Source organism: Gymnoscopelus microlampas (assembly GCF_963454915.1).
Source record: "Gymnoscopelus microlampas genome assembly, chromosome: 7".
Lineage (NCBI taxonomy): Eukaryota > Metazoa > Chordata > Actinopteri > Myctophiformes > Myctophidae > Gymnoscopelus > Gymnoscopelus microlampas.
The window spans coordinates 43,955,747-43,970,442 of NC_139944.1; the positions used below are offsets into that span (position 1 = coordinate 43,955,747).

The window sequence follows — 14,696 nt, forward strand, 5'->3', positions numbered from 1 at the left end:
CAGTAGAACTGGAGAGAAACACAGAAAACACAGTGCATGCTCGGGCCTGGCTCACAGCATACACGTAACATGGCCCTTCTCCAGGGCGCCATTGCCCTTTTCTACTGCTTCATTCAATATCTAAGCCAGGGGTTCTCAAACTTTTTTAGGTACCCCTTGGAGGTGAGATTTTTTTTCCAGGTACCCCCTCATCCTCGCAGCACCGATAAGCATATACTTACAACAACATGTGTACATTTAGATGCCATTTGAACTATTTGTATTAAAAAACGTTTCAATCAAAATCATTCACCCATTTCATAGTCATAAACAGAAAACACTATTACTATATGAATCATGTGCCAATAGTCATTTTATTCAAATTGCTTTTGTGCAAAACCTGACAGCACACTTTTCAAGTAATCTTAATGGTTCAGACTTCAGAAAATGAACACTTCTATAGTCCTAATAAAAACATGTAAAATGACCAGTCTAAAGGTGACTTTCAGTAGGTGCTTCCATTTGAAAATAATAAACGTATTGTTAGGGATGTTCGATATTGACTTTTTTGCCAATATCTGATATTCCGATATTGTCCAACTCTTCATTTCCGATTCCGATATCAACCGATACCGATATATGCGGTACCATATATTTTCCACCAAAAGTCAACTAATTGTCAGGTAACAACGTCACATATCTAATCAAATAAAATAGCTATAGCTAAACAGCAGCAGGTATCGTTTCAGGCTCAGGAGTATTGCGAGTTTTGGTTGTCAGATGATGGATAGTTTCGCGATACTTTAGCACGATCTTACTTTGTGCTCTCTAGATGCCTCTATAAAATTAAACAGTGTACACATCAAAAAGCAACACAGCAGAAAACAATGTGTGATATGTCATTTTTTATTTTCCTGGACCAAGTATTTTATAAAGGTCTCAATCATTTAGATATCGTGATTATTTATAAGCTGGTCCACCTGGCCCTCATTGACTCCAATGTATTCCATCAAACTCCCAGCTGCAGTTTGCCACCTAGTGCGATGAATCTGCCGGCTGGAATTGCTGCATAGAGAAAATGGCGTCGGTGCCCTTTCCTCAATTTACCTTCCTTGACCTGGGCCAGGAATAAGGTGAATACCAAGGGCAAGGGAAAACGGGGGGAAAAAAAACAATTAGCCTGACTCTGTAAAGCTAACAAAAGCTAACAAATGAAATGAACACATAACTCATTTGTGTAATCTGCATAAAAAGTGGAGTGTAGAAGCTCAGATGTATGGATGGGGAGGGAGTATCAATCAGTGAATTAGAAAGTGGTTGCAGCAGCTGCAAAGCAATGAGATGTGAGGGCACTGCATCATGTGAAAAGTGACAACTAAATTGACTGATAGCAGTAAGCTAACTAATATACAGTATATATATATATATATATATATATATATATATATAGTTCACTGCACTGCATCATGTGAAAAGTGACAATTAAATTGACTGATAGCAGTCAGCTAACTAATATATATATATATAATTACGGTATTATAGTGAACATGATCTTCTTGATAAGGGCCACAGGTGTTGGGCGTCTTTTTTTTGCTATCTTTCTTTTTAAGGGCACTTTGGGCATCAGGGACAAAAGGGCAGGTGCTCAAGCCCCCGCAGCCCCCCTGTGCCTGGTCCAGTGGGATGAGTGATGTGTGATGAGGCAGTTAAATAGCAGTGAATGTAATAACAGGAAAATATCAATAAATACAGACAATTACAAAGCAGCAGATATATTAACCACAAAAAAGTACACTCAAATGACAGTGCCTGCCTGGCATTGCAACAGCAGCAGAAGAGCACACCCTCAGTCATACAGTGGTGGCCTGTGTGTTGTTAGGAAAGCCTGGCAACAAGCAGGCTTAGTGCTTGTTCTACAGTCTGATTAGGCTATAATGTTTGAAATATAACCCCCAAGAATGACACCAAGCCATTCTGATACCTTCCAGTGACCAGGTAGCTGCAATCACTTTCTGGCAGGAGGAAAACTGCTTTGTATGGCATTATGGCCTTTTACATGTATAACCACGTTATACATTGGTCTGATTGGGCTATAATGTTTGAAATACTCAGGACCCCTAAGAATGAAACCAAGCCATTGAGGCAGAAATCTGTAGCTTTATTACACACAATGGTATTTATGTGAATGTATGTTTTTACTCTTTGTGAAATTGTGATATTGAATAAAAAATACTTAGTGAAAGTATACCACAATAATTTAATACATTTTCATTTTCGAACATACTGAACACGCCTCCAAGTGCCCCCCCAGGACATTTTCAACAGAGTAGATGCAATTTCCAGTATTCTGGTGGATTTTGGGAGCTTGACACTTTTATCAGGCTTTACTTCATAGGATCATTAAAAAGTTAAAAGTAGCAATAAAAGAGCCTTATTTAATATGCACTAATTACTTAAAAGTGACCCTATCTCTTTAAAATTGCATTGGACTAGTGTTTATCCAGACATAATATACATAAAGCGACAGTAAAATAACATTTTGGGGTGTGTGTGCCAGAATCAAAGTGTGTGTGAGAGAGTGAGAGTGTGAGTGAGTGAGTGAGTGAGTGAGTTGAGTGAGTTGAGTGAGTTGAGTGAGTTGAGTGAGTTGAGTGAGTTGAGTCATCCAATTTCTCTATTAAGTATTTTGTTATTCTTGAAATTAAAAATTCTTTCTTCGACCAATTTCATGGCGTTGCCATTGACTTCACGGGCAGACAGAAAGTCCATGATGAGCTGAGCAGCCTTCCGGGGTCTCTCCAAGACGACAGAGTGACCGCAGTTGTCCAAAAGTGTCACCTGACATTCAGGGTGGACCTCCTGCAACACAGACGCTCCTGAAACATCAACTACCTGTAGATGTGGATAGAGATAAAACAGTTAGAAATGTATTTTCTGCTGTCAGACAATTTTATATAATGTAATTTTGTCTTGTTGACTTCTGTGTAGCTACTGTCTCTGCAAAACACATTCATTGTATGAACTAGGGTTTAATATTTTCCCCCCAAAAATGACATTTTCATTCCTAGGAAAAGAATATACTATCCTCGAAAATGTACTTGTTTTCAGCTACAATCAAACCCTACTGATCATAATATTCAAGCAACACTAAATACAACAAGGAGAAATATGCATAAACCTATGGGTTCCCAACCTGACTGATTTAGTGTATTATTTCGTGATTTTATTCAATATTAATGCAAAACTCCATTTGTGTTAATCAGTATTAGAATGAACAAGATATAAACTTTATAATTTAATCTTTAACTTCGCTATTGGTGGTAACCTGTGACTCCTACAAGGAATATGATGATCTTTGCTCAGAAGAACAACCTCATGGAAGTGATGTTTGACAATTCTTTATTGCATAAAGAAGCTAAATTGGTTAAAGCAAGTAATGCAAGTCTAACATGCATCATGATGCACATTAGGAAATGTAAGGCATATAATTGTGTCCTTCATAAACTCATTGGTCAACTAGATAGATTACACATACTGGCAGGTTCTGTTTGGCTCATTGCTGGATATCATTGAACTATTTATTAAGGTACTTTTAGTTCTAGTTTTTAAAACAGGGAGCAGAACATATGGAGAGTTTTTTGTTACCTGATCGTGTTTTCCCCAGATAACCTGGAGGGGTGCTGTGATCAGGTGCAGGTTGTCCTGGAGAGAATGACGAGACTTTTCTCCTACAATCTCAAGAAACGCTGACCGCCCCATGCACACAAACGCATAGAAGCACACACACACACACACACACACACACACACACACACACACACACACACACACACACACACACACACACACACACACACACACACACACACACACACACACACACACACACTAACTGTGGATTCCCGGGAATATATAGTAGCAGCAGTATTACAGCATTTAAGATATTACTGTATTATCAGGCTCCCCAGGAATTCATGGTGAAAAGATTCAATTCTGGATTAAAATTTCTGATACTGTAAACAACTATAGATCCTTAAAATGCAACTGAACATCATTTCCTCTTCCCTGCCCGGACCTCTGTCTATGTCTTACTATTACACACACATCACCTTGTCAGAATTTTAAGTTGAACACAACTCAACAGAGTCAACTACCAAACCATAGTCTTTTGCTGCCATATACCAGCACTTATTAGCGATTCTTTGTACACCCTCTCTTTCCCCTATAGCAACATTTTGCATCCTGATAGTGAGTGGGTGATAGATTCCACTGTCTTTTGAACACTGCTTGTGCTGTATTCTCTTTTCTGATATACACATTAAGTAGATTGTACTTTTCAAAACCTTTCTGCGTAATTACATGGTGTCTCTCATTTCTGTGAAAGTTTTCAAAAAAAGATTCTGCAGTAGCAGAATTCTGGATGACCTATATAATGGTGCCAGTAAGACTAGTTGTAATGCCAGTAGTAACAGCAGTATAAGAAGTAATAACAGTAGTAGTAGTAGTAGTAGTAGTAGTAAGAAGTAGCACTCACCTTCTCTGTAGAAGTCATTGTTTGGGATCCGTTCATCAATGAGTCCCTGTAGAATCTATAGGAAAACATATTTTATTAGCCTATGAAATGAATGCCTTTAAGAACACTATGCCTTATGCCCAGTGCAATCTAACACTCTCTCCCTCTCTGCCCATGGAAGAGGCAGCCCGAGTTGTCTGACATCGATTGCCTTGGTATAAAATAATATTTATCACTCACACATTGGTGCTGGTTATAGAGAACTTTAAATTACAGCAATTGCTTATGATCTAGATTCATTAAACTGAATCTGGTGTGGTTATAGCAAACACAGATTAACATTTTATTTGTCTTTGATTAGCTTAGCAGGCAACTGCTGATAAAAACAACTTATTGACACAAGGAATTAACGGTCACACTTTTGTGGATTACAGTAAAATCACATTCACAATCACTTAATTCACAAGCACCGGTGTGCTGACTCTGTGGCCGCACAAGGTGCCGCTTATGTAATGTCGGACACTACCCGACGCTTGCATTATAAGCTCTAACCTTTGATTGCCTTTCAACAAAACCATATTGATAGACATATCACCAGCATGTTACTGATTATAGAGAATGCTAAATTGTTGTAATCCGTTCTTTATTTCCTGAGCAATGGATTAATTAAATTGAAGTGTGTGGTTTGGAGTGAATGGCATCGCGCATCACAAATCATTGTGTTTGAATAGACTAACATCTTATACCAGTAAGACTCCCTAATCGGGAGATAAGCGACCGTAGGTCACATGTATACAGAAGAGGGCTGTAAGAGTGTGTTTATAGGGGAAAGGAGGGATTGTTTGTGGGGGGCAAGCCCCCGAGTTACGGCATTTTATGTGAGCTGCAGTGGCAGGGGGTCCTCCACTGGGGGCGCCACCACTTTTGCATCCGTTCTGGAGCACCAGGAGTGGGTGGTCCCCGGGAATGCCCCGTGAGCAGCCCCGTTGGGGTGGTCATTTGGTAATTTGTCCACATGTGCTCATTTTTTACACTTGGGGGTCCCCGAGGCAGCTGGGGGTCCCTGGAGCTCCGGGGGTCCTTGGAGGGTGTAGTTTGGCAGGTAAGGAGTGTGTGTGCAAAATGTGGCATGGATCGGGGCAATGGGTGCGGAGATATGAGCAGGGCAAAAGTGTGACGTGTGTGACGGAGTGACGGAGTGACGGACGGACACCTGGAGCAGCTTTCTGTAGTAAGTGCGACCTACGGTCGCAATAAACACAATTGACACAAGGAATTCACGCTCACTTCTGTTGATTATTGGAAAATTTGAATCACTGAGATTTGTTGAGAATTAGGAGTGAGGGAGACCTCTGAATGTTGTGCACCCGGCCCGACTCCCAACATTTCCTTGGGACTGAGAATGTGTTGCCATTGCAGCGCGCTCTACCAAACGGAATTGGCATAGCGGGTGGTCTGAAAAAACGCTATGTGCTTTCTCATACGTGTGTGGGCAAGATAGCAATTTTTTCATATAAAATAATAAATACATAAATACAGTGAGCTGTTTATACCACGGTAATACCGTAATACGGTATACCGTTACATGCCCAAGTGGTAGTACTGTAGTAATACTGTACCTTCCTGTAGAAGGCATTGTTGGGGATCCATACATCACTTTGTGTCTGTATAATCTGTAGAAGCAAACAGCAACATCATGTAATTACACTGCACTTTAAACAAACTTCTCTGTAAATACAATACTCTGCTCTGTGTGAACACTGTTCTGTAAACACACTGCTTTGTGTAAACAATGCTGTAAATAGGCCTGGCACAATTCTTACAATCGTCTAATGACGATTATTTGGGATAGTCGCAATTATTTTTGCACACTCGTTTTTTATGCCCATACTGTATATGGAGATATCTGTATCTGTCAGTCCTTGTCCATATATGGAGATCCCTGATGTCATCAGTATATGACCATATAGGAATGCCCATATATGGGCATATTGGTTGGAACAGCGGTTCTGGACAACTGACGACTACTTGACGGCGGGCACCACACTCCCTTGAGTCCTTGTCGCTGCACGCGCCGCCGAGTTTTATTTATTTATATATATATATATATATATATATATATATATATATATATATATATATATATATATATATATATATATTATGGGCATGCCCCCTTTGTGCCCATATATGGAGCTGACTGATTTGTTTGTGGCTGATGCCATGACGACACATTAGACAACACACTCCATATTTGGGCGTAGCTGCATTGGGAACTCCTTATATGGTTATGGCTGAGTCAGAGTGACGTCAGAGGTCCGTCCGCCCATCGGCCCTCCCATTAGCCAATTTTAATGTAGGATACAATTATTAAATAATAATGTCAGTCATTACTTTATATATTTAAGTTACTTGTCATATCTGCCCTGTGCAATTGTAGTTGACAAAGCCTAAAAGGCAGACAAATGTTATTTTTTATCCATGTTCCAATTGTTCAATAACAAAAACAATTAATTTAACAATTAATCCAAATTCTTCCAAATTGTTCAAGACGTTTCGAAAATTGCAGATCTGCAAGATCACAACGCATCACACTGCGATGCCACTGCTATAAGAGACCACCTTAAAACGAACCAAATATAAAGGTATTTTAGGGGGATATAGAATAGCTGTAGTGATAGAGACAGCAATAATAGAACAAGAATAGTTGTAAAAACTTGTAGTAATGGAGATTCATTAGGTGGGTATAGTGTAGTACTAGTACTAGTAGTGCCTGTGTGAGGTAGTAGTAGAAGTACTAGTGAGGTGGTGGTAGTTATAGTACTAGTACAATAGTAGTGCTGTACCTGTCGAGGAATTTTGAAGCAGAAGCAGAGTTTCAGCATGTCTTCCATCCCTTGCGGTGTGGATGGGATCAGAGGAATATCTTCGACATTCTGACTTTGCTCTAACTCCCTCAGTCTCTTCACAAACACACTCTCTGTGGGCAACACCAACCCTGGGTAAAAATACAAGAAAGCAGCTATTCATTACATTTAAAGCAATAAATGGCTCCTCCTTTTAACTGCCACAATTATATACATTCACACATGGGAGTACAATCCCACTCTATTATTGGCTACTGGGAGATTTTATTTATTTATTAATTTTTCTTCAAAGATGTAAACAGCACAGAGGTACAGTAAATGATCCCCCTCCCAAAAAAATGTAATTCCACTTTTATTATAGTTATTTATGTATATATGTAATTATGTTATGTATACCCATCCAAAAACTAAGCGTGACGAAAACTTGGATGATCTTTTCAAGGTCTGCGGTGAATAAGAATGGCTTAATATTACTGTAGCAATGTTTCTCAGTTGGAAGAAGCATGATTGTGCACACACTTGAACGTCAAAGGACAAGTCAGAGTCAAACTTCACACCCAGATTACAGGCCAGCCAGGCCACATTCTTAAAAATGATTTCTGTTATTTAGTTTTTATCTCAACTAATTGATTAACTGATTGATTGATATAAAGGTCTGTCTGGGGTATTACTGTACCTGCAGGACAGATGAGGGTGACTCCTGACAGGTGAGCGGAGAAGCGGGCAGCGTAGACCCCCGCTACGTTCCCCCCCATGGAAGTACCGACCAGGTGGAATGGACGTCTGTTTAGATGGACGCTCTGTACAAACTACAGAGACAAACACGTGTCTTGACTTTATTCTATTCTATGTGTACTAAAACAACGACAAGGACCATAATAATATTAATAACAATATTTATAATAACGATAATATTAATAATATCATAATGAAATAATGTGAAAACATAATAATGAAAATAAAGTCAAAGAAGGGAAAGAGGAAGGGAGAGAAACATTGCCCACACACACACCTGATGTATTCGTTTGACTTGTCCCTCTATGCAGTAATCTTCAGCATTTGTCCTGCTGGTCCCTTCATGTCCAGGCATGTCCACACATACAACATGCTGGCTCCTTGGTAGGCACTGTACACAAAAACACAAATATTATTAGTACTGCAAATGTTTAACTGGTATCCTAGTTTCTTTGAAGCACCACAATGTTCTCTTTGCACAGAATTCATGTTATTTACTCTGACGTTGCACTTCTAAGTCGGTCTGGATAAGAGCAACTGCTAAATGGCAAAACTGTAAAATTGTTATGGGTGCGTGGTCGCGTCTGTGATATACCTTGACAATATGGACCCACATGTCTTTGTTTAATGAGAAGCCATGCAGCAGCAGGAGTGAAGGTGTGGTTCCCCCTGGCTTTCCACGGTGGGAATAACAGAACCTGTACTTCCCGCAATAAGCATAGTCTACTTTCAGACCCAGCCTCCACCTCAAAAACCTACAACAGAGAGAAGAGAAGAGAAGAGCATTTAGTAGTACTTCTCTTAACAGATTCATGTAATCTTATCTAGAAGTTGGTTCTGGATTTTCCACTTCCCCCTTCCCAGATTTTTCAAGGATCACAGGAATATTGTTTGTCAACACCATAATTGGCTGACTGTAATGTTGCTTGAGGTGTGTGTGTGTGTGTGTGTGTGTGTGTGTGTGTGTGTGTGTGTGTGTGTGTGTGTGTGTGTGTGTGTGTGTGTGTGTGTGTGTGTGCTCTGAAGATGGATGGCCCAATTAGACACGCACGCACCCAAGTTCACACACCACAAGCACACACACAATTTCAATATTTGGATTTTTATGTCTTAAACTGAAAATCCAAATAAAGAAATAAAAATGTGTGTGTGAAATTGCATGCGTGTGTGTCTGATGGGGCCATCCATCTTCCAAGAGGCCTATTTTACTGTCTAATCAAAGTCCACCTCCAAATGACTCCTGCATGAGTGTAAGTGGTTATTAACATCAACATTGAGAGCTAACTGGCTGAGCTGTGAGGGAGTCGGTCTGTGTATACAGGGATACAGTAATTATTTTATGCTACTAGTGTGTATTACCAGTTATAAACCTTGAGGATGACAGCAGGCCAGAACATTAAGGTGATGAAACCCAGGAAGATGAGCAGAAGGGTACTTCCTGCTAGCATTAACATTATGGCCACATCCAAGTCCATCACTCCAGTCTCCTTTAAGAAAAACAATAATAATAATAATAATAATAATAATAATTAGTAGTAGTAGTAAATGCATAATATAAGCAAATAATTAACTTAATTATGTCAGGGTGCGAGTTCAGAGGACCCCAATGCAGTAAGACAGACAGCAAGAATTGAGGTTCAGGAGGTTTATTTTCCAACTTAAACTTCCCATAAAATGGAGATGGCAAAACAAGGACTCAAAATACAGAAAGGCTTGTAGCCAAAACACAGTACATAACTTACTAAACAACAACCTTACAATAAACTGAAGAAACAGGGGAATATATATAGACACAGGGTTAACTGGACACAGGTGAATGCAAGACAAATCAACACAGGGATTGGCTGGGGCACAACAGGACACAGGTGGAGAACAAAACGAATCAAAGGTAGGTGAGACAAGACAGGAAACAGCAAGCAAGGCAGACAGGAAACAATGCTACAAAATAAGATACACAACATCAAGGCAAAGGCAGCAACATCATAACAGAAATACAATTGGAACGATACAACAGAATAGAGGCCTAAACAGGTCTAGAGAACAGCTAGCCTGACACTCAGCCTGAATTTTCATTTCGTTTCACTCCATTATTCAGTCTGAAAGCCCTCTCAATGCAGCCGATTGCTGAGATGGGGGCGTGGCCAAAGTTTTTTTTTCAAAGACTCTTTGGCGATTGGTTCATACTGGATTATCCCGATCCCGATTCGTCGTACAGATTTTCAACCGAGGCTGAGACCTCCTATGAGAGCGTCACCAGACCAGAATCGCCTGAACATATTTTTTTAATGGGCGTGGCTAGCGATTCACGGGCTGGAGCCAGGCTAGAGAACAGCCCTAAAGAGTCCAAAACCATATAAGGGCATTCAAAGTGTGACAAATTATTTAAAAAGAAAGAAAACTAAAGCCTTTTACTAAACCATGCTCTCGCTATATTATCTTTTTGGTTGTTGTTGTATTGCTATGAATTATAATCTGCTGAATTTTGTACTAGTTCCTCCTCGTTTTTTAAGCACTCCTATATCCTATGTATTGTGTGGCCCCTGTATGTTTCCCTTTTGACATTTTAACCTGTGTGATTTTGTGCAGTACGTTGTAACGTCTGTTCAGAAAAGTGCTATATAATAAAGTTATTATTATTATATTGAGTCTATTACTCTTTGACCTGCAGAATACTATACATCTGTACAGCTGTAGTTCAAGAGACCTCCTTGTGCATGGCATTATTCAAAGACAACACATTTTATTTCAGCAATAAAGCCCTGAGAATGAAATTAACACTGAGGACTTTACTGTGAACTCGTTGTTTGCCATGTTAGCATGATCACTTTCTTCATCAATGTCATATAGCTGTCTGATCGCTGGCATCAAGCTACAGAGCCTTGCTAATAATTTAATAATTAATAATTTAATGCAGACAAAAATCACTAAGGAAAAGACAGTGAACAGAGCAGTATAATTACATAATCACATACATGCACACTCATATACAAATAATAATGTTTTCTTTCTCACCTGTCTTCTTTCTTTTGGACTTTTCTTTCTTTCTTATTATTATAATGTTTTGCTAATTCCTCACCAAAACAAAAGTAAAGTGGAAACTGGGCCTGTGAGCCAATCTCAGCAAAAATTAGGACTAGACCAAAGTTGGAGGGGCCGCTGGTAATTCCCCCTCAAATTGTTCAACTTGAACAAAAGACAAACATAATGATACCAAATTCTTCATTTTGTTTAGAAAATAACTGCTCTACAAGCTGGGTCAAGAATTAACCTCTGCAAGGCCAAAGACTTCACGGTCAAAGTGGGTGACAAATGTTATCACAAGGAAAGAAGAAATTACCTACCTGGGTTGTATTTTAGAGGACAATCGTTCCAGTGAAAAAATTGCAACAAAAGTAATCAGGAAAGTCAACCAAAGAACAAGATTTTTGAACAGGATCTCCTCCTTGGTCAGTATGAAGCCACTGTCTGAGGACACTGTAGCTGGAGCACTTATCCAATGTCATTTAGACTATGCATGAACCTCATGGTCATGGTATTTTAGCACCACAAAGGTATTAAAAACAAAGCTTCGGGCATCTCAAAACAAACTGGTTTGGCCTCACAATAGAATTCACCTAACCCTTGCTCATTATGCTAAGGTAGGATGGCTCAGGGTAGAGGACAGAGTACAACAACTTGCAATGGGCCTGCTGATCTTCAAGATACTCAAGGGATCAGGGATACCAATGTACCTGTCAAACAGGTTTCTTGTTTACAAACATTGAGACTGCAGGTGCCGGTTTCATGTAGTAAATTCCCAACAGATCCCCAAACCTTTTGTTTTGGGGAGCATTGGTTTCTGTTCTTCTATGGCTGTGTATGTGTTGAATGCAATGTATGGAATTAAGCTGCAACTCTACTGACAAACATAAGACAGATTTAGCTTGTTAATTGTACTGGACTGGTTTTAATTGGCATGTCTGAGATTGCTGTGATCGATGTCCCCGCACCAGGTGCTGAATGAAACAGCAGAGAACTAGAAAAAGTGCTCCTTGGAGCACAATCTCCGCCAGGTCAGGTAGGTTATTATGGCCTCCTGGTGGCGCTATAATAGGCCAATGTGAAAAGGGTGCTATTTCTTCTTAGGCCTTTCATGGCAATCGGACAATTTTGATTTCAAAACAGGCCAATCCTGCCAACTTTGGAAGCCAATCTTAGCGAATCAGGATGGAATATGATGGTTGAAAAGGAAACCCTAATGCTAGAATATCTGAACAGGAAGTCTCTTTCTGTCTGTAACATTTCATGGCTCTCTCTCTCCATTACATGTGGCATAATGTTGCAAACTTCTGATACAAATGCAAATGAGGTATAATAAGACAGAAGAGTGTTACCTTGCTACTGATGATGAGGAACTTAGGCCTACTACATTATACACTATTGTATGCAGACTGTATTCAGAAATAAATACATTAGACCAGAGTAGTGCTCTGAAAAAAAAAAATATATATATATATATATATTTAAATGTAAAGCGTATTGGCTAAACATGTGTATGTATAAATTACTCAAGCAATTAAGTAATTAAAGAATAAATGTGTTAATGAACCAAAACAAAAATTGCACCTTGCAGTAAATCTCTTAAAGCTGGCAACTATGGACGAACTATCGATGTTCTTGAACCAAGTTGACTTGGGATTTCACAGATTCTTTTGGTCCGAGACAAGACCAGATTATAAGAATGTGATCTTGAGACTGGACACAAGACAGAGAACAGTCAGCTAAAGTTAGCTAAATGTCTAATTTGTAAAAACAAATATGTTGTGCTTACCAGATGTCCTTGCAGCAGATTACTGTACAGATAAAGTGAAACAATGAAGAGAGGAGGTTCCATCAAGTACTTCACACAAGCATGCTGCCAAACCTGATCCTAACATGAAATGAAACTTAAAATACTGTTCTTAATAAACATATGTAACTTATCTGTTTGTTTGACTGATTGATTGATTGAATACTTTATTTTGCAGTTTGCAAAAAAAGCACAGAAATGCTAAAAAAGGATTAAACCCAAGAGAGCACTATGGCTTGGGGTCCATGTGTATTCAATTCATCGAAACATTTAGTTACAGACAAACATACAATACTATGCAAAAACATCAAATAAACTAGAAAAAGTGCTCCTCAGAGCACAGGTCTCCTCCGCCAGGTCAGGTAGGTTATTGTGGCCTCCTGGTGGCACTATAATAGGCCAATGTGAAAAGGGTGGCATTTCTTCCTCGGCCTAGTGGGAATGTGCGTGCATTCATGATTTGAGGCATTTTGTTGCAAAAATGTGTTTTGCTAAATTAGACCTGCTGGTGGCGCTATAACAGGGTAAGGTGAAAAGGGTGGCATTTCTTCCCCGGCCTATTGGGAATGTGCGTGCAAATTTTCACAGAAAGCGCACGCTGCGTTCATGATTTGAGACATTTTGTTCAAAACGGACCAATCCTGCAAACTTTGGAAGCCAACCTTAGCCAATCAGGATAGAATATGACATATCGGACAGATCCGCCTTGATCACATGACTATAGAGATACTGTTTACCGATTTGCGTGATGTTTGGATAAAATCTGTAAGAGTAATATCCAAAAATGGGTTTTGCACAAATTGGCCTCCTGGTGGCGCTATAACAGGCCCATGTGAAAGATTTGGTGCAGAGGTTCTGAATTGGCACCCAGGGAGTGTGTGTGCACAGTTTCACAGCGACCAGGCCAACGGTGCCGGATATTAGCCGCTCGCAGACAGATGGACACACGGACACACGGACGGACGGACGTACAGTTGACGACAAGATGTTAGTGAACATATTGGAAAAAACTAGGTGGAATTCTCTACACAGCCCTTAACACATTAACAAAAAACATTGTCGCAATGCAACACGTTGTGAGCTTGTAGATTTGTTGGAGAGGGAAAAAGGAGGGGGCCTAGTATTGGCCCCTGGGGGACACCGGTGGATGAAGTACAGTATGTAGGTTGAATTGGTTCAACCAGTTATGCAAACCTCCCATTTCTGGTCAAGTCAAAGTCAAAGGCGACAGGTGCGTAGGAGAAGACCAGACGAGGGCCCCAACGGATTGAAAGAACAAACTCCTGCACACTGTCTTCAAATGCAAGAAAAATATTTAATGGGAAAAAAACAACAACGGTCTATTAAACCTTCATTGGGTTATCTTGATAACCTGATTTTGAAGACAGTGTGCAGGATCTTTTTTTTCTGGTCAAATAGTTTTAAAAATGTTTCTTGGCACTCAAGATGTTAGTGAACAGACTGGGAAACTAAGTGGAATTCCCTGCACAGCCCTTAACTGGTTGAACCATTTCATTAATGGGTAATCCTTACTGTATGTTTTCATACATGGGGAATACACTGACATGTTCAGTTTTTAAGTAAAAGGTGAAGAAACTACCGGTACTTGAAACATTGGTTTTATTTAACTATTCTTTAAAAATAACATTGGCTGTTAAATCATTATAGTCCTTCATAGTGTGTACAGGTAGATGTGCACAAACTCACTTACTCCCAGTCAGTACTGCAGCATCCCTCTACCATGAGGTGATCTTCCGGCAAGCTGTCAGTATAG

The 14,696-nt window shown here is 39.7% G+C and overlaps 1 protein-coding gene across 1 annotated transcript; it reads right to left on the reverse strand.

The window, feature by feature from the left end:
* Positions 1 to 2,225: 2,225 nt before the first annotated feature.
* On the reverse strand, positions 2,226 to 11,534 carry LOC311048325 (monoacylglycerol lipase abhd6-A-like). The gene is made up of 10 exons (XM_084061550.1): positions 11,436 to 11,534; positions 9,454 to 9,581; positions 8,690 to 8,849; positions 8,372 to 8,485; positions 8,036 to 8,168; positions 7,339 to 7,490; positions 6,112 to 6,165; positions 4,514 to 4,568; positions 3,625 to 3,725; positions 2,226 to 2,871 (listed from the first exon to the last, which is right to left on the reverse strand). Exons 2-10 carry the CDS (start codon positions 9,567 to 9,569, stop codon positions 2,641 to 2,643), a joined length of 1,116 nt encoding a protein of 371 aa, XP_083917676.1. The 5' UTR covers positions 9,570 to 9,581; positions 11,436 to 11,534; the 3' UTR covers positions 2,226 to 2,640.
* Between the last annotated feature and the right edge of the window lie 3,162 nt (positions 11,535 to 14,696).